At 30.9% G+C, this 24131-nt stretch overlaps 1 protein-coding gene across 3 annotated transcripts; it reads right to left on the reverse strand.

The window, feature by feature from the left end:
• Positions 1–13295: 13295 nt before the first annotated feature.
• LOC110664564 (adenylyl-sulfate kinase 3) lies at positions 13296–19781 on the reverse strand. 3 transcript variants are annotated; one of them, XM_021824285.2, is made up of 7 exons: positions 19631–19781; positions 18692–18843; positions 17377–17526; positions 16294–16412; positions 16126–16210; positions 13899–13945; positions 13296–13760 (listed from the first exon to the last, which is right to left on the reverse strand). In XM_021824285.2, the coding sequence occupies exons 2-7, from the start codon at positions 18813–18815 to the stop codon at positions 13662–13664; spliced, it is 624 nt and encodes a 207-aa protein (XP_021679977.2). In that variant the 5' UTR covers positions 18816–18843; positions 19631–19781; the 3' UTR covers positions 13296–13661. The 3 variants fall into 3 exon arrangements, with proteins under 3 accessions (XP_021679977.2, XP_057998456.1, XP_021679976.2); XM_058142473.1 differs by having other exon boundaries at positions 16294–16388; positions 19501–19731; XM_021824284.2 differs by having other exon boundaries at positions 19501–19728.
• Positions 19782–24131: the final 4350 nt, after the last annotated feature.

Raw genomic sequence — 24131 nt, forward strand, 5'->3', positions numbered from 1 at the left:
TTCTTACTTTTAGGGAGAATGTGTGGAGCACCAACGTCTAAAACTGTTGCCTTTTCATTATGCTATTCTTTATAAATAATTTTAAAAACAGTAATTACAGTCACAACAAGAAAAATTATGATGACAAACCAGAAAAAAAAAAAATTGAAGAAGAAGAAGAAGATTCCCTTGCTATGTATAAAATTCCCATATTACACATTTCACTTGCTTTCATCTCTCATGTACATATTTTATTTATTATTATAAATGATAAAATGACAGAGAATAATATATCAACATTCTCCGCAGCAAAATATCAAAATAAACAAAATGACAGGGGAACCCATTAAGAGCATTAAAGTTTCAAACCCAAAATTCAACAAAACCCATCAGGGCCATCCCTAACTTTGTTTGTTCATCTTGAAGTTGTTGTCAATATAAAACCCTTTAAAGGGTTTCTTGCTTTCTGGAAGAGTGTGTGGAGCACCAGCCTCCAAATCTATTGCCTCTTCATTGCGCTATTCTTCATAAATAGTTTTGAAACAGTAATTGTAGCCACAACAAGAAAAATTGGGATGACAATATAGAGAGTGTAATCCTAAAAAAAAAAAAAAGATTAAAGAAGAAGAAGAGGATTCCCTTACTATATATAAAATTCCCATATTACATATTTCGCTTGCTTTCATCTCTCACGTACATATTTCACTTGCTACTGTAAATGACCAAATGACAGGGAACAATATCTCAACATTAACTCTATCTCAACATTCTCCCCAGAACAACATCAAAATAAACAAAATGACAATAAAATAATAAGGAGCCCATTAGGACCATCAAAACTTTAAACCCAAAATTCAACAAAACCATTAGGGCTATCATTCATTCATTTTGAAGTTGTTGTCAATATAAAACTCTTTGAAGGGTTTCTTGCTTTCAGGAAGAGTGTGTGGAGCCAGCCTCCAAATCTGTTGCCTCTTCATTATGCCATTTTTCGTAAATTATTTTAAAAACAGTAATTGCAGCTACAACAAGAAAAATTGGGATGGCTATATAGAGAGTGTAATCCTGAAAAATAAAAAATAAAAAAAAATGAAGAAGAATAAGAAGAGGACTCCCTTGCTATATATAAAATTTCCATATTACATCTTTCGCTTGCTTTAATCTTTCACGTACGTATTTTATTTGCTACTGTAAATGACAGAATGACAGGGAACAATATCCCAAAATTAACCCAATCTCAACATTCTCCGCAGCAAAACATCAAAGTAAACAAAAAAAAAAATAACTCATTAGGACCATCAAAGCTTCAAACCCAAAATTCAACAAAATCCATCAGGGCCATCCCTAACTTCATTCGTTCATCTTGAAGTTTTTGTCAATATAAAAACCTTTAAAGGGTTTCTTGCTTTCAAGGAGAGTGTGTGGAGCACCAGCCTCCAAATCTGTTGCCTAATGTAACATCCCTAATTTTCAACTAATTATTTTATATATATATATATATATATATATATATATATATATATATATATATATATATATATTATTCTAACCCTGGTATTGTCGACTTCGCGTATGTACTTTTATTTTGTGGAAATTCAATCGTCGTCCGGATCTGCTATTTCAAGTCGAGCAGATAAGCTGCTGGAACCATTTCAGAATCGGGTCAAGATTATGGGCTACCCCACCGTTTTCAGACGTTCTGGACGTGTTTCAGTTGTCAAATTTGGCATAGGTAAACTCGAACTCTACATTACTCAATTTTTGCCTTGTACTGGGTTAGAATAAAATTTATAAAATATTCGTGGATGATAAGAAAATTACGATTCCTATTGCAATAGCCTTATAATATTGTTAAGGACCGCAAGACAAGTTTATAGAATTTTTAAAATTAATTTGGATAGTTTTTGAAAAATATTAGTTTTGAAGTCTTATAATTGAGTTGTCTGATGTTGTGATTATTGCTTGGTTTGGAGGGCCCAAGAGGGGCCATATAATGATGATGAGATATGGGTTGAGTTTAGAAGTGTTATTTGAACCATTTTGCAGGTTGGGTAGGTCATAGGTATAGGGGAGACTCTGCCGGATTTTCAGCACAACTTAGGGTATCTTTGGTCTTTTCTAAACTTGTATTGAGTCAAATATATTAAATAATTGCAATGAAATTATCAGGTGAGTCGGGACAGCCTTCCTCCTCCGCCCAGCCGCCGCAGTGACCTCGGTTCAAGTTTGTGAGTAAAATATTAATTTTAATTGTAATTTCGATATTATTATATGTTCAAGCATGCCCATGCATCACTTATAAATATGTATCTATGTAGTTAAACACTAGGCACATTTTATATTGCATTCATAATTGTTAAAGTGCCATGGATGTTGTTTGTGGTAATTTGGAGCAGTGTGTGTGCGTGTGGTATGGTATTGGATATGGACAGGATGGGTAGACATGGTTTGAGAGGCACTCGCTGGGACCCAGTCCTTCGGGGTAGACACGGCTTGAGAGACACTCGCTGAGACCCCACATTTGGCTTATTAATCGAAAGTCCGACTTGAGAGACACTCGCTGGCAGAGGTTGGATTAAGATGGCTGTATAGGGAATCAGCTCCCATATATGTATTGTTTGACAATGTTGGGTGTCACACCTTACCCCTCCGTAAGGCATAACATGATCCCGTAGAATACTTAATGAACTACCGAACTTCACCTACCGATAACTCATTAAGTACCCTACAAGGGATTTTAAAACAATTTTCTTACATTTTGGAAGTGGTGAGCATTTTGGTAGGAATTAAAAACCATTTATTCAAAGTTTAAATACTAGTAAAAATTTTTGTCCATTTTAATTTTGCCGCAAAATTTTATAAAAATTTTGTGAGTTCCTCTGTATTTTGAGAAACCAGTTCTTCAAAGACCTGTAAAAAGCACTTCCAAAAGTTTTCCACAACTCCCAATCTCCAATAAAACTCAAATCAACCCAATTCAAATCACTTCAAAGCAATTTCCACAATTTAATCAAATTTGGTCATCACAAAATTTTTAATACTTCATTAACAAGGCATAAAGCAGAAAATTCATATTTACAAATATTAAATTTACAGAAGCAAACCCAAAATAATATTATTACAATTTATTTACAACTGCTCAATTCACATTGATACGTATGACATTACAGTATTTACATCAAAATAACCATAAGGGTATAAAACAATACCCGTACAAAAGGGATCAAGAAGTTCTTGTCAATCCATGACTCACTCTCGCTTTCTCCTTGCTCTTATCTCATGATAAGAATTAAACTATCGCTGAGTATAAACATACTCAGTGGTGCACAATAAAAATTTAAAATGCGATACATGAATCATTTATTGATGAAACATAATTTGAATACTTCACAATCACATTTCACAAATATCAAAGCTCGTAACAACTCATTTTGTCAAATAATATATTAAACACAGTTTAGTCAAACAATTTCATAACACAGTGTTGCCAAAATCATACACAACTTAAGCCATGACACAAAATTTCCGATCAATGTCGCGTTGTACACAACGACAAAGCAATCTACAACCCCATTAATCGAAATCAATGAGGGAGGTGGCTAGCTAGCTAATGAGTACTCATCCGATCTACAACCTCAACTGGCAAGCCAGAGAGGGAGGAAAATAAACGATCTCAACCCCATAAATGGAGGAGCATTAATAAGTAACTGTCATGCTAAGTGTGAATCAAAAATCCATTTCAAACATTTCATTCAAATATTGCATACAAAAATCAAATCAATTTCCAAAGTTACAATTTGATCACAAGGTGGCAACACAAAAGGTCATAAATTCATAATGCGTACTAAATCAATTTTTCAAGGAGAAAATGCTTAAATAGGGTTTATTGTGCACAAACCTGACTGGAGTCGCCTCTAGGCCTTGACTCAGTCTCTCCGAGCTTCCAAGTCTTTTTCAGCTGAAACACACAATTTCATAGTGTTTCAGTACCATAACTTAACATAAGTCCAAAAATATATTTAACTTCACTTTAACTAGCTCTATTACGTTAAATTCAACGTTCTCAAAGTTTTTGTGTTTCGGGTTACTATTCACTACACTATTCAAGTCAAATTGTTGACTTTTTAAGAATTAATAGGTATGGGAACTCCAACTTCACCCACATACCACATTTTGGTCACCAAACTTGTTGGTTTTTGTCATTTTTTCAAAGCTTAGGTCATTTTGGCAAAATTGCCAATTTTCGGTTTTAGTACTTCAAAGTTGCACTGTTCCATTGGTCGATCTACTGTTGGAATTTGACAAAACTTCCTTCATAGAAAATGTTCCTTATTGTCTTAAGTGTATTCTCATTTTTGGATCACCTCAATTGGAGTTTTGTAGCTCAAGTTATGGCCAAAATAAATTTACTGTTCACGTGCAATCGCTCATACCGGTATCTTGGGTTACGCAGATTTTGATCCAACTTTGGTCAGTAATTTGATTAAGTTAAGTTCATAATTTGGTCTAACTTTCTTCATATGAAATGTTCTACTATGTCTTAGTTTTCCATCGGTTCAAGAATCGCCTAAATCCGAGTTTCCTAGAGAGAGTTATAGCCATCCAAACATTACTGCTCAAATGAAAATCTTCAGAGTTGCAGGTTTGGTAACTTAAGTTTGCTCAATAATTTGAATGGGTTAATGGCGTAATTTGGGGTTATGTTCTTCATAAAAGTTTTAGATCTATATCTCCTCTAACCCCTAGCCAAATTTCAGGTCAATTTGACCTGTCTAACTCGAGTTATGACCAAATGAACAGTTACTGTTCATTTGGTCAGTTTGGTGCAGTGGCAGCCTGCTCTCATTTCACTTTGGTCAATTGTTTCACCAAGTTTTAGTCAGTTTTTGGCCATGGTTCCTTAATGAAAATTGTGCTATTTTATGTCTATTTTCATCTCCAATTGGTGGCATATCAATTGGACTTGTAAAATTTGAGTTTTGGTCCTTCAAAGTGGGTTTGGTCATGCTGCCAACAACATGACCATTTACCTCCGAATTTAATTTAATTTCCTATCACTCCAATACAATTTATTTGGTCATAATTGACCATTATTTCATTTCACAATAGGTCACACATGCCATTTATGCATTTCTCCAAATTTTAGTTCATAAACCCTAGCATTGAAACCCTAATTTACTAAATTATTGTATTTAACTACATTTATGCATCCCTATCCTACTACCATACTCCTACAACCTTACTAACACCTTTAAGTCCATCAAATTCATGCACACACATCAAACCCTAGCTGGATGAGTTTTGCTTTAATCCTCCAACAATTAGTTTCTTTTCATATTTTCCATGCAATTCACACTTATTCAACCTCATATCCATTCATAATACTTAATTTAAAAGAGAAAATGGACTTACCTAAATTTGTGAATTTCCACTTCTTCAATCCTTTAATTTTCCTTATCTTTTTTTTTTTTTCAATCTTCAAATCAAAGCTCAAGGGAAATTTTTTCTTAAGGGAGTTGTGAAATTAATGGAGGTTTTTAGGGTTGTGAGAGCTTAACACAAGCTTTCATGGTGGAGGAAGAAAATGAGAGAGATGAGAAAAAGAGAGGAATCGGCAATAAGGAGAAAGAAAGAAGCAAAATGATTTTCTTTTTGTTTTTTTATGTTATTTACCTCTTAAATTAGCCATTTGACTTGGTCAATTATTGGGCAAAATTAATTAAGCCTTTATGACATCATGCATTATGTCATCACTTTGACTTTTCCATCTTCTTTCTTTTTTTTTTCTATTTATTTTTCTATTAGTTCTTTAATTTAATTCTCGATTCCGAAATTTTCTTTTCTCCGATTTTATTTGTGATTAGGTCGAAGTCACTCGGGTCAATTGACCAAATTGCTCCTCGCCGGTTCATCTCGGTTTGCAAATAATTCCATATTTCTTCCGGCTCCCTGACCTAATTATTTGACTGGCTTAACAGTTGTTTTTTGTGATTTTCTCTTTTCTACTGTGTTCATAAGGGTCCTAAGGACCGCAGCGTCACTTTTTACGGTTCGAAATTTGAGTTTAAAACGACTTCGCAGTCGTTCCCGAGGAGGTCACTCATCGCTGTGACTCTCGACTCGTTTAACCTCTTATGTTCTGTTTTTCTTATTTATAGTTAACTAATCAAATATTACTAATTATTTGTGTTTATGGCTTTTCAAATTGTCTTAAGTGTGGCCCTAATCCCATTAATTGTCCGGACCGACACCGGTCACCGGAACAGTGAAATATACCAGGCTATGCAACGAGGGTGTTACATTGGGTGTGTGAGTGCTCCAAATTGCCTTTTTGCTGTTATGATATGAAAATTATGACGATATTGCATTTCACTCCACAGTGTGTATTAGCTTTAGGTAGTTATAGAGATTATGGTTAAAATTGATATTTTACTCTCTGAGTCGAACGCTCACTCCTGTTCATCTATTTTTCTACGCTACAGGGGAATTATTTGTTGTGGCTAACCTGCTCTTCTTCTTCGCAGGTCCATTAATAGTATTTAATATATTTTGTATAATTGAGTTAAATTTTAGATTCCGCATGTGTTAGAAGCACTTATTTCTATTTTGGGCCTGTATTATAAAAGTTATATTGAACCTGTAAAATTATTAATTATATGCATGATGGGATTAGATGAGAAAGCTGAGCTCCTATTTGAGTTATGACATTTTGATTATGTGGAGGGTGAGCTACGCTCCCCAATTTATTATATATTGTGTTTAAATATCGGACGAGTCAAAAACTCCCCGTTAAATGGTCCATTTTATGGTCAGGCTCTGTCTGGTTAAATTCTTGAAATTAGGCTCAAATGGGCCTTAGAGTTGGGTTGAGGAATAGTTAGGCTTACTACGGGCCTCAGGAGCTTTAGGCTGGCCCAGGTCCTAGTGCTGGTCCGGCCCATAGGCTGGGTTGTGACATCTTCATTGTGCCATTCTTTGTAAATAGTTTTAAAAACGGTAATTACAACCACAACAAGAAAAATTGGGATGACGATGTAGATAGTGTAATCTTGAAAAACAAAAGAAAAAGGAGAAGAAGAAGGAGAAGAAGAAGAAGAAAAAGAAGAAGAAGAGAATTCCTTTGCTATATATAAAATTTTCATATTATATGTCTCACTTGTTTTCATCTCTCGCGTACATATTTCACTTGCCATTGTAAATGACCAAAATGACAGGGAACAATATCTCAACATTAACCCTATTTCAACACTCTCCCCAGCACAATATCAAAATAAACAAAATGACAATAAAATAATAAAATGCCCATTAGGACCATTAAAACTTCAAACCCAAAATTCAACAAAACCATTAAGGCCATCCCTAACTTCGTTCGTTCATTTTGAAGTTGTTGTCAATATAAAACCCTTTGAAGGGTTTCTTGCTTTCAGGGAGATTGTGTTGAGCACCAGCCTCCAAATCTGTTGCCTCTTCATTGTTCCATTCTTCATAAATAGTTTTAAAAATAGTAATTGCAGCCACAATAAGAAAAATTGGGATGACGATATAAAGTGCAATCCTGAAAAATAAAAAATAAAAAAAAATTAAGAAGAAGAAGAAGAGGATTCCCTTGCTATATATAAAATTTCCATATTACATATTTCACTTGGTTTAGTCTTTCAAGTATATATTTCATTTGCTACTGTAAATGACAAAATGACAGGGAACAATATCCCAACATTAACCCTATCTCAACATTCTCTGCAGTAAAACATCAAAGCAAACAAATAATAGAGAACCCATTAGGACCATCAAAGCTTCAAACCCAAAATTCAACAAAACCCATCAAGGCCATCCCTAACTTCGTTCGTTCATTTTGAAGTTGTTGTTAATATAAAACCCTTTGAAGGTTTTCTTGCTTTCAGGGAGAGTGTGTGGAGCACTAGCCTCCAAATATGTTGCCTCTTCATTGTGCCATTCTTCATAAATAGTTTTAAAAACAGTAATTTCAGTCATAGCAAGAAAAATTGGGATGACGATATAGAGAGTGTAATCTTGAAAAACAAAAAAAAAATGAAGAAGAGGATTCCCATGCTATATATAAAATTACCATATTAAATATTTCACTTTTTTTTTTCTCTCACGTATATATTTTATTCGCTACTGTAAATGACCAAATGACAAAAAACAATATCTCAACATCAACCCTATATCAACATTCTCCCCAGCGAAACATGAAAGCAAACAAAATGACAACAAAATAATAGAGAACCCATTAGGATCATCAAAACTTCAAACCCAAAATTCAACAAAACCAATCAGGGCCATCTCTAATTTCGTTCGTTCATCTTGAAGTTGTTGTCAATATAAAACCCTTTGAAAGGTTTCTTGCTTTCAGGGAGAGTGTGTGGAGCCTCCAAATCTATTGCCTCTTCATTATGCCATTCTTCCTAAATAGTTTTAAAAACAGTAATTGTAGCTATAATAAGAAAAATTGGGATGACGATACAAAGAGTGTAATTCTGAAAAAAAAATGAAGAAGAAGAAGAAGAAGAAGAGGATTCCCTTACTATATATTTCACTTGCTTCGCATATTATATATTTCACTTGCTTTCATCTCTCACGCACATATTTCATTTGCTACTATAAATAACCAGATGATAGGGAATAATATCTCAACATTAACCCTATCTCAACATTCTCCCTAGCACAATATCAAAACAAACAAAATGACAACAAAATAATAGAGAACTTTAAACCCAAAATTTAACAAAACCCATCAGGGCCATTCCGAACTTCATTCGTTCATCTTGAAGTTATTGTCAATACAAAACCTTTTGAAGGATTTCTTGCTTTCAGGGAGAGTATGTGGAGCACCAACCTCCAAATCTGTTGTCTCTTCATTGTGTCATTCTTCGTAAATAGTTTTAAAAACAGTTGTTACAGCCACAACACGAAAAATTGGGAAAACGATATAGAGAGTATAATCTTAAAGAACAAAAAAAAAATGAAGAAGAATAAGAGGATTCCCTTGCTATATATAAAATTCCCATATTACATATTTCACTTGCTTTCATCTCTTACATACATATTTCATTTGTTACTATAAATAATAAAATGACAGGGAACAATATCTCAACATTAACCCTATCTCAACTGTAACACCCCGTTTGCATAGCCTGGTAGATTTCACTGTTCCGGTGACCGGTGTCGGTCCGGACAATTAAGGGGATTAGAACCACACTTAAGATAACTAGAGAGCCATAAACACAAATAATTAGTAATGTTTAATTAGTTAACTATAAATAAGAAAAACAGAACATAAGAGGTTAAACGAGCCGAGAGTCACAGCGATGGGTGACCTACTCGGGAACGACTGCGAAGTCGTTTTAAACTCAAATTTCGAACCGTAAAAAGTGACGCTGCGGTCCTTAGGAACCTTATGAACATAGTGGAAAAGAGAAAATCACGAAAAAGAACTGTTAAGCCAGTCAAATAATTAGGTCAGGGAGCCGAAAGAAATATGGAATTAATTGCAAACCGGGATGAACCGGCGAGGGGCAATTTGGTCAATTGACCCCAAGAGCCGACTTCTGACCTAACTGTCCAATAAAATCGGAGAAATAAAAATTTTTGAATCAAGGATTAGATTAAAGAACTAATAAGAAATTTAAGAAAATTGAAAAAGAAAAGAAAAAGGTTTATTGCATCATGTGGATGACATCATTGTGATGTCAAAAATCAATTTTAATTTCCCAACTTTTTTGACCAAGTCAAATACATAAAATTTCACTTAAAATACTTAAAAAATTAGAAGGAAAAGTCATTTCTTCTTCTTTAAAAAAATTCAGCTAGCTTCCCTTTCTTTTCTCTTTCTTTTTCTTTTCAATTTCCTCCATTAATGGTCATTTAAGCTTCTTAAACCCTATTATTCCTTCACAAATTTCATACTCACCAAAGTAAGGTCTTGCTCTTTGGCTTTGATAGAGAGATTTGAAATAAGAAGGATCAAAAAGAAGTGAGGATTTGGAATTACAAATTCTGCTCAACAAGTAAGTCCCTCTCTCTAACTTAATTTGAGTAAAATGCATAGAAATGAGCTTGAATAAGTAGCAAATTACATAGAAACTCAAGAAATCACTCATGTATGAAGCTTTATAAAAGTTGGTCTGCATGAAATTAATTAGGGTTTGATAGAAATTGTTAGAATTAAAGAGGTACTCATGCTTGATTGAGTAAGTAAGTGAGACTTGTACACTTAGAATTCATGAATTGAGGAAATTGAGGAATTAGGGTTCTTGACCCTTAGGGTTTTGGGAGAAAATTTAAGAAATTGGTAAATGATGACTTTGGTTTATTATGAGATGAAAAATGGTCAATAATGACCAAAAGAGATGTGTGGGAATTGTTGGAATGAAAACCAAATTCGTAGGTCCAATGGTCATGCTGCTTGCAGCATGACCAAACCCACTTTGAAGGACAAAAACTCAAATTTTACAAGTCCAATTGATATGCCACAAATTGGAAATGAAAATAGACATAAAAGAGCACAATTTTCATTAAGGAACCATGCCCAAAAACTGACCAAAACTGGGTGAACAAATTGACCAAAGTGAAATGAGAGCAGCCATCGCATTAAATCGACCAAATGAGCGAATCGCTCATTTGGTCATAACTCGAGCTAGGAAGTCAAATTGACCTGAAATTTTACCAGCAATTAGATAAGGTATAGATCTAAAACTGTTATGAAGAACACCACCCCAAATTATGCCATTAACCCATTCAAATTATTGAGCAAAGTTGAGTTACCAAACCTGCAACTCTGCAGAATTTATATTGAGCAGTAATGTTTGAAGGGTTATAACTCTCTCTACAAAACTCCGATTTAGGCGATTCTTGAACCGATGGAAACCAAAGACATAGTAGAACATTTCATATGAAGAAAGTTAGACCAAATTATGGACTTAACTTGATCAAATCACTGAACAAAGTTGGATCAAAATCTACCAGAACCCAAAATCTCAGCATGAACGGTGCACGTGAACATTAATTTTATTTTGGCCATAACTTGAGCTACAAAACTCCGATTGAGGTGATCCAAAAATGAGAATACACTTAAGACAATAAGGAACATTTTCTATGAATGAAGTTTTATCAAATTCCAACAGTAGATTGACCAATGGAATAGTGCAACTTAGAACTCCAAAACCGAAAATTGGCAATTTTGCCAAAATGACCTAAGCTTTGAGAAAACGACCAAAACCAACAAGTTTAATGACCAAAATGTGATATGTGGGTGAAGTTGGAGTTCCCATACCTATTAAGCCTTGGAAAGTCAACTATTTGACTTGAATAGTGCAGTGAATAGTAACTTGAAACATAAAATTTCAAGAACGTCGAAATTAGCACGTTAGAGCTAGGTATAAGTGAAGTTAAATTTATTTTTGGATTTATGTTAAATTATGGTACTGAAACACTATAAAATTGTGTGTTTCAGTGGAAAAGAATACCGGGACAGAACCCGAGGAGTCGAGTTAAGGCCAAAAGGCGACTCATTTGAGGTTTGTGCACAACATCTTCATGCTTTAAAATTCATTGATAAAGTGAACGAAATATGTATTTTACTTGTGATTTGGAATTGTTGAAAGTTTATTTGTGACATTATTTATGATGTTTTGATTAAACTGTGAAAGTTATTGTGTATATTTGAAATAGCAATGTTTAACAAATTGTTAAGATAAGTTTTGAAACCACAGTGTCATGACCATATATTTGAACACCTCACTAGCACGACTAGTGGGGGTAATTAGTTTCGAATTTTGATTCCTTCTCTGGAGAAGTGTTGAGGTGTGCCAGTAGAAGAGGATGTGAATGGATATCCATATATTTGAGCTAGCTAGCCTTGTGATGTGATTTTTGTTTAGCCTCTGGCTATCGAGATTCTATTTGTTTCGAATGGCATGATCTATCTGTGGGTTTTATGAAATGTGTTTTGATACTTTGAAATGAACTTGGTTTGCATAAAAATTTCATAATTCATGTTTTTGTGTTTAATGAGTATGTTTAGTCAAGTTTTTGAATAAATGTGATTTATATTTTGCATAAAGATTATTTTAGTATGTTGTGCACCACTGAGTCCTAGTACTCAGCGATAGCTTCTATTGCTGTCGCAGATACAGAGACTAGAAGAGCAGCAGACTGAGCTGCTGAGGTGTGAGGAGCATCAGCTTAAAGTTTTCGGGTATAATTTATACCCCAATTGTAAATATTTCTTTTGATGTATATATTGCACATAAATGTATGGACATGTAAAAATGGGTCTTGAGCAGCTTGTACAAAAATTTGTATGAAGTTTGTAATAAAGTTTAGTTGTATTTCTTTTGATGTAAATTTTGTAAGAATGTATATAAATTGTGTTGTCACTAATGAAATGTATTGCTAGTATGCTGAGAATTATTGAATTTTGAACTTGAGAAATTTATTGAGTTTGATTGTGAAAATTGAAGTAGTGGTTGAGAAAATTTTTAGAAGTGCTTTTTACAGGTATTTGAAGAACGGTTTTCTCAAAATACAGAGAAAACTCTGTCAAAATTTTTATAGAATTTGCGGAAAACTAAAATGGACCAAAATATTAACTAGTTTTAATTTTAACTAAATGTTTTAAGTACTTACTAGAAAATGCTCACCACTTGTCAAAAATAAGAAAATTATTTTAAAATCTCTTGTAGGGTACCTAATGAGTTATCAGTAGGTGAAGTTCGGTAGTTCATTAGGTATTCTACGGGATCATATTATGCCTTACAGAGGGGTAAGGTGTGACATCAACATTCTCCACAACAAAACATCAAAACAAAAAAAAAAATAACAAAATAACAGGAAACCATTAGGACTATCAAAGCTTCAAACCCAAAGTTCAACAAAACCCATTAAGGCCATCCCTAGCTTTGTTCGTTCATCTTGAACTTGTTGTCAACATAAAACCCTTTGAAGGGTCTTGCTTTTAGGGAGAGTGTGTGGAGCACTAGCCTCCAAATTTATTGCCTCTTCATTGTGTCATTATTTGTATTTAGTTTTAAAACTAGTAATTGTAGCCACAACAAAAAAAATTGGGATGTGGGATCCCGAAAGAAAAATTCTTATAAAAACATCAGTAAAAAAAAAAAGGTTTTTTTTTTTTTTGCTCTTTATTAAGAAAATCCTTCCCAAACATTGATGTCAATAGGTCTTAGAGATCAATTGGCATTTGGGTTAACACCATCTATGCATTAACAGTACCAATCTACACACCCAGAAAGTATTAGTAATGCAACACAAAATGGATAAGTACAAAAGGACATCAATTATATTCAATATTTAAGTATAACTTATATTCATAATCAATGTGATGAATACAATTGATATCCATTTGGACGAGTAAATATCTAAGATGAAAATTTTGATCAGAATAATGGGTTGTTCGGAATGAACCCAGATAAGAGAAGTCTCCATGATTCAACGGTATCAATGGTGCCCTATCAGTCTAGAAAAACAACCAAAATGTACTATTTGAAATATATATCATCCGTTCCAAACACATCCCACGTGATGTAGTTAGAACTTGCTAGCACCCTTAGCCAGGCAGTTTAAAATGAATAGAACATGAACACTTGATAAATTATTTGTTCGACGAGTTTATGACAATGATGATGCAAAGTTAGTGGAGTTGATCACTGATGCAGAAATCCTTTGTCTTCCAAGTAGGATACTACTTGTCCAGCCATGGTAGATGGTGAGGGGCAAACTCCATCTTTCTCTTGTATTTCTATCTGCATGGAAAGGAAAATCATGCTTGGTTCAAGATACACGATAACATAACAGAAGGTATGTGAAAATATCATGTTAATTCCCCTTAAGATGCTTATCATGCTGTTTTAGAGCAATGGCCAGTTTCAACTAATACATACCTCGCAATTCAAAGGTGGTTCATAAGGATCATCTATGCCAGTAAAACCTGCAATGTAAAATGACCATGTTGTAGATGAAATAATGACTGAAAAAAAAAAAGGTCCACATGCAGCCATCTAGAACAAATTTCATCAATAACAGAAGGAAATACTAATAGCCATTTTAATTCTTGATTAGTATCACCAGAAATTGCTACAACACTAGCAAATTCCAAGCTTTACTGAATGACACAAATTATGGGTCACTGGTGATTTGAAACAACGAAGATAGCATTCCAACAAGCAAAGAACTATGAGTCGAGAATCAAACCATCTCAATTATACAAATATCAGATAATTTCTTCATATCATGCTATAAATTTGGGTCTTGGATATTTTTAATAACATTGAAGCAGTTAACATAGCATTTTTAATTTTTGCTAATTTACTATACACACAGGAGAAGGCTTATGATAGTGTTCAAAGAGATGTTTTATGGAGAGTGTTAGAACAAAAGAGGGTATCTATTAGATACATAAAGTGTTAAAAGATATGTATAAAGGAGCAATTACTATTGTGTGCACAGTAGAAGGGGACACAAGAGATTTTCCTATCTCAATTGGATTACACCAAGGTTCAGCTGTAAGCCCTTACCTTTTTACATTAGTTTTAGATGAATTGACGAAACATATACAAGAGAGTATCCCTTGGTGCATGATATTTGCAGATGATATAGTTCTGATAGATGAGATGTGAGAAGGAGTCAATAGAAAGTTAGAGCTTTGGAGAAGTACTCTAGAGTCAAAGGGTTTTAAGTTAGTAGAACGAAAATAGAATACATGCATTGCGAGTTCAGTGAAGGTCGAACTAGTGATAGGGAATGAGTTAGTTTGGATAGAGTGGTATTGCCCCAAAGTAATCACTTTAAATATCTCGGCTCAATCCTTCAAGTAGATGGGAGATATGAGGAGGATGTTAGTTATAGGATTAAAGTCGGATGGTGAAGTGGAGAAGTGCCACGGGAGTTTTATGTGATCGCAAAATTTCCAATAAGTTAAAAGGAAAATTTTACCATACAGCCATACGACCGGCCATATTATATGGTAGTGAGTGTTGAGCACTAAAGGAGTCGTATGTGTCTAAGATAAGAGTTGTGAAAACGAGAATGTTAAGATGGATGAGTGGTCATACTAGACTAGATAAAGTCCGTAATGAGAGTATTAGAGAAAAGGTAAGAGTAGTGCCAATTGAGGATAAGTTGAGAAAAAGAAGATTGAGGTGGTTTGGTTATATGAAGCGTAAACATACGGAGACAATTGAGGATAAGTTGAGAGAAGGAAGATTGAGGTGGTTTGGTCATGTGAAGCGTAGACATACGGAGGCTTCAGTTAGACAAGTAGAGCACATTAGGTTAGAGGATAGAAAGAAAAGAAGAGGTAAACCTAAACTGACTTGGAGGAGAGTAGTACAACATGACCTAGAAGCATTAAAATGGAGAAAGAGAATCCATATAGCCAACCCCAAATTCTTGGGATAAAGGCTTAGTTGAGTTGAGTTACTATATACACAGGATATTATAAAATCTTGTGGTTATTCCTAGTTCATTTTAGTATAGGGTGTTCAGCATATGCTTCATTACATCATCCCAAAAAGTGATTACATTCTATATATTATATATTGCTCCTACAAGCTGATCCCAACAGAACTATCCTTCTACTTTGTACCACATTTCTAGAAATATAACCTTGTTCCTGTTTTTCCACATTTTGGGGCAATCGACACTAAAAGAAACCATGATCTTTGTAAGAAATTAAGTTTGGAAATTCTCAAGGTCAGATAGGGTGTGTAGGGCAGGGACCTTTTAATGTACGCTAAAAGATCTTGAATGAGAAGGCATGTAATTCTCCACTCTTTTACACAAGCCTTTCTCTATTCACGAAGTCCTACTTGTTATTTTTTAGCATCAGAAAATCATTGATTTTAGAAGAGAAAGTGCCTCAGCCTATCTGCAATTATTCTTTGTTTTAACCTAATTCTTTGTCTTTCTAGGTGTTTTTTTTTTTTTTTCTTTCCTTTGGGTGAAATGTGCAGCAACAGTGCAGTTATCGTTACACAGTGAACATGCTAGCCTTGTGTTTAGCATCCTTCCTTTCATTAATGTGGGTTACATAGAGGAGGATGCATAGACGAGCAGGAATCTCATGTCATTATATCAAAGCAACATTCAAGATAGGCTGCAAGAGCAAACCTTTAATCTTTCCGGCACGTGCAAGCTTGTAAAGGCCTTTAGGATCTCTCAACTCACACAATGACAGAGGCATGTTCATGAAAACCTGTACAGATACAAGTAAAATGACATTCCATCTTCAAGAAAATTTGCTAACTCATGATAAGAGCCATTATTGAGGAAACTTGCCTCAATAAAATTTGCATCAGTCAACATTGCACGGCAAGCATCCCGATCTTTTCTGTATGGTGATATCAGACTAGCAATGCATATCAAACCGGCATCTGCAAAGAGTTTTGCTACTTCACCTAAAACAGACAAATATATAATTAATGATAAATGACACAAAAATGTGTCAGAAAAAACCCCATATTAAGCCTATCACATCTTGTACTAAAGTGACAATTTTAACCTTCTTATCATGACAAAGTTTGGTATATTCTCTCTTCATTACTGATACAATTTTTAACTATCAGGTTCAGATTTGATGAGACATCAATAATCTATTCAATGTGGGACTTTATCATAACCTTATTCTTCTCAATACAACTAAAATGTGTTTAGTTTAAGTTGATTTTGTTGGCCAACAACTTGCACATATCATCTGCAATGTTTGAGCAAATGGAGACCTACAAATTTTGGAACTTGTTTTTCAGTTAATATGTTCCTATTTTCACCAAATAAAAAAGAAAAATGCAATCATTTTTTTTTCTTTTTAATACAAATTTCAACTTCTATTGCTACTTGAACTGGTAATTTGAAAATCTGCAATTCAGAACATCGAAAATTTATAATTTGAAAAACTAGATCACAGATCCAAGTGTCAGGCACCATAACTCAAATTTAGAAAACTGATGGGCTGGCCAGCCATGTTTAGCTTCTTGCACTCTGCAACAGCTATTCAAAGGTTCCTCCATAGAATCCCCATGACCGACACAGAGCGAATAGCACTTAGCTATACTTAAAGAAATGCTCATAACCATGTATAAAACCCAAATGAATGATCATTTTGAACTAATTTGCTAGTTTATTTAAGAAAATCTTCCAAATTATTACAACTTTGGAATTAAATCAGTACTGACATCACAATCTCTAAAAATGTAGGTCATATCCATTAGAAAGCCAGATACAGCTTCCATTATGTATGCCTACATACAAAGTTTAATGTCAATGTGTAAGTTTGCCCTTTACCTTGGAGACAATTAAGCATCTATTGAACAAAATTAAATGTCACGGCCACAAACTTCAGTTGAAGTATAAAATCATACTCACCAACCCTGCGGATATTTTCAGTTCGATCTTCAGCACTGAAACCCAGACCTTTGTTCAGCCCATGACGAAGGTTATCTCCATCAAGAACATAGGACAGCTTCCCCCTAGAGTGTAGTTCCCTGCTTAGTGAGCATGCCAGTGTGCTTTTACCTGAAAAAGTTGACAAAAGGTTTGTGAAGAGTTACTGCATCTATAAAGAACACAAAAATTACAAGGAAACTGAGTTTTGTACCACCAAAGGACATTCATCAAAATATATGTCATAATAAGCCAATGTCATAGTAAAACTGTGCAACTTCTTGATAGTTATGTGGACTAGACCTGGCCACTGGGCCAGTTCCAGTTTGAACCGACCCGTAACCAGCTCCAGTTCACCCAAAAGGGTGAACATAAACTGTAATCCGTCAAGGTTCTGGTTAAGATTCAAATGCAACGGACCAATTTTTTTCAATTTTTTAAACATAGAAAAAATCGGGCAACGCGGAACCAAGCTAGACAGTTTTGGTTCAATTCTTATTCATTCATGGTTTGTGTTAAACACAGATTTGGCCTGTTCCTGCTCTGAACCGGCCCATGGCCAAGTCTAATGCAGACTACAAAATTGATGATTAATACACAAAAGAAATTTATTTTGAGCAAAAAGCCTCTATAATATGCTAAGATTTTTCAATTACAAGAACATACACAATACAATACATAGTGAGGGCCAAAAATTGAGTTAGTGTACCCACTCCATACCTTAACCCTATGGTGGGTTGAGTAATGAATTCAACCACTCAAAGTTGTGTTTGGTGCCTAAGATGTTAAGGATAACCCCTTCCTCCTTTATTGGACAAAGTCTTTTGGCTGCTCCGAGGTGCAAATATCTTTAAATTTCAATTCCATCCCACATTCAGATACTTATCTTTATTCATGACATCTATATTCTAGGAAAGCAAAAGCTAGGACAGGTGGTATCCAATTCAGCAATCCACAAGGTTCAGCAATTATTTTTTACATAATGATAGTCACCAAGGCCAGAAGAGTGACTTCTAACCTACACTCATGAAGCATAACAAGCAACTGTAAGCCCATATAAAATTTCTGAGTTATGAGAAATTACATTAATGGTTACATGAAAAAAGTTTATCTTTGCTACATTAATGCACAAAATCTGGACACAGAGCCCATAAAAAATATTCAGCTTTGTGACTGACCTTTAAAAAAAAATTAAATGAAAAGTAAAAAGCGTTTTGAATTGCTGAAACAGTCTAATTCTCAACTGCCAGATAACTAATATGTATCAGAAAGTAAAAAGAAATGAGTTCACATAAACCTGATCCACTAAGGCCCGTTATCCATACAACACATCCCTTCTGGTTAAGTAGTTTCTGCCTCTCAGAATTCCCAACTGGGCATTCGTGCCAAAATATATTTGTAGAATTCCCCAAAGTAGACATAGGAGATGCTTTTTCTTGAGTTCAATTTCTACAATTAAATAATGAAATCAACAACAGCACAACAGCAAAAACCACCTACTAAATGATAAAGCAATAAAAAAAATGACAAGCCTTGGAAGAAAAACATATATTAAAGATATGAATTCCCGGAAGTTTTTATTCCCAAATTTTATACTTCAAATCAAATCATAAAATTTTTGGTCCCCTTGCAAGCGGGTATACCATTTCTTGGTTTTCCATTGACAAATTCCCTCTTCCACATAAGTAGTTACTATAATTTGTCATACTCACACTAATCCACATCTCATATACAAAGAGGAAAGCATAAGTAATCTGTAATGGTTAACTTCAAAAAAACAAGTTTTCAATGGATTCACAATACAATTTTGTCGTATGAATCCAAATATCTCCGCAGTTAAGTAAATCCCAAATACCCATTAAAACATTAAATAAGATCATGAACTGAATGCCCATTGAGAATCCATTTATTGTTTGATGGGATTCAGCAGAAAGGAACATTAACAATGAACGTGATCACATAATTAAAATTGGAAAACAGAAAATGTACGTTATAACCGAGACTCTTCCGAGCCAAGAAGGTGATAGCTATACATAATCAGCTGCACACATCACAAGAAACCATCCTCAAAACACAAAGAAAAAGAAAAGAGGAAGAAGCAAATACCTGAGAGAGACTTGAAAAATCCGTTGCAATTCAGCTTGAGAGAGAGAGAGAGAGAGAGAGAGAGAGACAGCGAGAGGGGGATGGCCTAGTAATATACTTGTATATAAGCTTGAAAGAGAAACGAAGGTACCTTTATGGGAAGGATGGCCGATGCAGACGGAGGACTAAAAATTGGGAGTAGTATTAGGAGTCACGAAGCTCTCTAGTCTCTGCCTTTTGCTTTCATCGCCAGTTAAATTGGATCTCATATAATTTTCTCTTTTTATTTTATTGAAAAAATAAAATAAAATAAAATTACGTGGATTTCATTTTTCAGTAATTGAATACTTTAATTCAATTATATGTAATATTCACTCATAAAAAAAAAATTACCTTTTACCATTTTTCTTGTTTAAATCAGTTATAATTTTGAATACATCGAAATTAAATTTATTTTCTTTAATAATATTAAATTTTTAATTAATATAAAATATACAAAATTTTTTCTTAATTCATATATATGTATTTTTATAATTCCTTAACAATTGAATTTAAAACATGTATATTTTTAAATTTCACAGTTTCCTTATTTAAGAAATTATATTTTTTTACTAAAAATTATTTTATTAAAAAATAAGAAAAACTTAATAAAATAGGTCTACAACTAGTCCAATATGGGGATGATAACGAATTGAATTTTTGCGAATACCCTATCAGATCGAACTTTAATAGGATGAATTTATGTAGTATATAATCAAGTTTGGGATGGGTTTGAATTTAAAATTTAATACTCTTGACGGTTTCGGATTGAATTCAGATTTTATATATTTTAGTATCCATTATCCGAACCCGTTTATATAAATATTTAATCAAATATAAAATATATATATATTTTTTAATAAAATTTATAAATTTTTATATATTTTATTTTATATAAAATAAAATTGAAATATTTTTTGAAATTATTAAATTTTTAAAATATAAATTATTAATAAAAATAATTTTTTATATAGATTATTAATTAAATATATAAAATTAAATGGGTTCGGATATTTTTCGAATAATAACAAATTTTGGATGAGTTCGGATAATTGATAATAAATTTTAATCGAGTTTGAAACAGATTTAAATTTTAAAAATATTAATCAAATTTGAATAGGGTGATTTTCGTGGGTATTCTACCGGTTACCATTCCTAGTCCCTTCAAACACTTCATCTAATGATGTTAAGCAAAAATAAATAAATAAAATTATATAATTCTCTCTTACATAATATAATTATCTTCGCTAAAAAATAAATAATTATATCAATATTGTTTAGTAATAATTTTTAAAATAATATTTTTTATTTTAATTAAAATATTACCTTTTATTATTATTATTATTATTATTATTATTATTATTATTATTATTATTATTATTATTATTTCTAACTATAAAATTGATAACAATGATTAATCAATAAAAATAGCATGTTTATTATGTGCTACAGATACGTGAACCGAAGGGAACGAGTCTTTTAATGAATCTAGACAGGATTGCCTTTCCAATTCCATGTTGGAGATTTAGTTTCGCGTGAAAAAAGGGTCCCAGTGCACAAAGTGGAGCTGACGTGGACTTTTAATTGCACAATTGGAATGCGTGGCAGATAAAGTTTGAGTTGTTTAAACTTGTATTGAGTTGTCAATTGGTGGATTTATGATGAACGATGATCCCACTCCCACTTTGTTTGAATATCCTTATTTTTTTCCTTTTTCTACTTTGGAATCGCCTTCATTTTATTTTGATCATATTCTTATTCTTCTCCTTCTTTTAGTATTTTTTTTTCTATTATGTTTTTGCATTTAATACCTAAATTTCATAAGTATAATTATTTAATTCATATGATTAATAAACGTATAAAACTTGGCTCAGTTTATGTAGGGTTATAAACAAATCAAATTGATTGCGAATTGTTGAAAGCTTACCTCGATAAAAATTCAGCTTGGTTTGTATCGTTTAGAAAATAACTCGATTTTTGAGCTTATTTAATAAATGAGTTAAATTCAAATCTAATAATATTCAACTCTTTAAAGCCCAAGAGTTGACTTATTTACATGCTCATGAGTTGACTCATTATACAGGGTCATAAGCAGACTCGTTTGTAAAATATTTATATTAGTTATTATATTTTATTACATTAAAAATATTTATTATTTTATTTAAAAATATCTAAAAATAATATATTATTTAAAATTATGTTAATACATCAAATGTATTTATTAAACATAGTTATTTGTAATTTAAATTTAATTTTTTATGAAAATTAAGTTATTTTTATGTGAGAGTTAATTAAAATTATGTAGTTTGAACTTTATAACAACAAATCTAAAACTTACTATATAAACTAGCATAATATCAATGCTATGCATGAGTAATTTATAATTTTTATTTTTTAATTTTATTTTTAATTTTATTTTAAATAAAATAAATTATTACTATTAAATTAATTTTAAATTAAAATTTCTCTCTTATTTAATTTAATTTAAATAAAATTTTATATATTATAATAATAAAATTTTAATTAATTTATGTTATAATTAATTAAAATACATATTTAATTATTTTTATATATTTATTAAGAGTAATTTTCATGATTATTTTATTTAAAATGTAATTAAAATACTTTATTTAAAAAATAATTTAAATTTCATAAAATTTTTATATTTTATCTCATAATTTATGTAAATTGATATTTATTTTTTATAAATTATAGAAAATATATTAAATTAATAAGAAAATAATATTATTTTAAAAATGTATAAATATAATATTTTTTGTTATTAATATAATAAAAAAATATCAAATTGCTAATGATGAATTGAATTATTTAATTTTAGTAATAATAAAAATATATAATATTATTATTAATTAAAAATAATATTCTATTATATTATTTTTAAAATTACTACATCTAAATGTAAATTTTTTTTATTAATCTAAAATTCTTTTTTATAAAATAATTACTTGACAAAAATAGTTATCACTTTATATAAATTTATAATATAAAATAAATACAGTTCATAAAAGTTATAATTTTAAAATGTCATAATTTTTTATTATTAAAATAAATATTGTAAATACATATTATTTTTCAAAAGTCAGATTTTATGATTATAATATTGTAACTTTAATTGTTCTTTATTTGTAACTAAATTTTCAATATTATTATATTTGTAATTGATCTTTAAAATTCTATTTCTATATAAAAATATAGTTAAGAGATAATTTATGCACTAAGATATAGATATTTAATTAAAATTTAAAAATAATTTTGATAAAATTAATTATAATAAAATATAGATAATCAAAAAATTAATTATAATTTTATTCGATATATAATTATAATGAAATAAGATATTCAAAATTTAAGAAATATTAAATAAGAAATTTTAAAAAATTAATAATTAATAAATATTAATTAGATATATTTAAATAAATAAATTTTGAGAATGATAACTAATAACTTTGAAAGAAATAATAAAATATAAAAAATATTTGAGCACATTTAGGTTAAATAAAAATACTTGGTGAAAGAAGAGTGCTTGATATGTGTCAAAAATCTCATATGATACTATATATTGATAAATAAATGAAAATTATTTAAATAAAAAATAATTTATAACTAAATATTATTGAATTGAAAAATTATAACAAAAACATTTAAATTCAATTTTTTAAAAGTAAAATGTTTCTTATTTACTTGACCATTTCAATTAAATGGCCATAAGTTGGCCATGATGATGATAATAATAATAATAATAATAATAATAATAATAATAATAATAATAATAATAATAATAATAAGCATTAATTAATTTTAGGAAAGTAAATTAAAAAGAATATTAAATTATTAATATAAAAAATTATATATACTAATTATAAATAAGTCAAATCTCTATATTTTATTTTTATAACTTTTTATGTAGACTACACTTTTATCTCTCAAATTTTTTAATAAATATTTTATAATAAAAAATATAACAATGCAATAAAAATATTTGTTAAAAATATAAAATAATTTAAGATTGAATTATATGATAGTTGATTATTAGATCACAAATTAATGATTATTTTTTTTAAACTAATAGCTATTAATGATATATTATTATTATTATTATTATTATTATTATTATTATTATTATTATTATTATTATTATTATTATTATTATGGAGAGTATAATTTGGTAAATAATGTTTTTACAAAAATGAATTTATAAAAAAATAATATAAATAATTTTTAAATATTATATTTAAACATAAAATATCTTAATTTTTAAAAATAAAAATAAAAAAATAATAATTTAAATCATAAATATTAAAGTAATATCGTAAATAATAAAAATAATTATAAGAAAAATAAAAAATAATAATTAGTATTTATAAAATAATATAAATAATTTGTAAATATTACATTTAATTACTAAATGTTTTAATTTTTTTAAGAAATAATAATTTGAATCATAAATGCTAAGATAATATTATAAATAATAATGATAATTAAAAGAGAAATAAAAAATTAAATAATAATTAATATAAATGAGAGTATTTATGATTAATTATAAAATCATAAATTAATAGTCAATGTTCCTTAAATTAATGGTCATCAATTAC

The sequence above is a fragment of the Hevea brasiliensis genome, unplaced genomic scaffold (assembly GCF_030052815.1).
Source record: "Hevea brasiliensis isolate MT/VB/25A 57/8 unplaced genomic scaffold, ASM3005281v1 Scaf5, whole genome shotgun sequence".
Classification (NCBI taxonomy): Eukaryota; Viridiplantae; Streptophyta; class Magnoliopsida; order Malpighiales; family Euphorbiaceae; genus Hevea; species Hevea brasiliensis.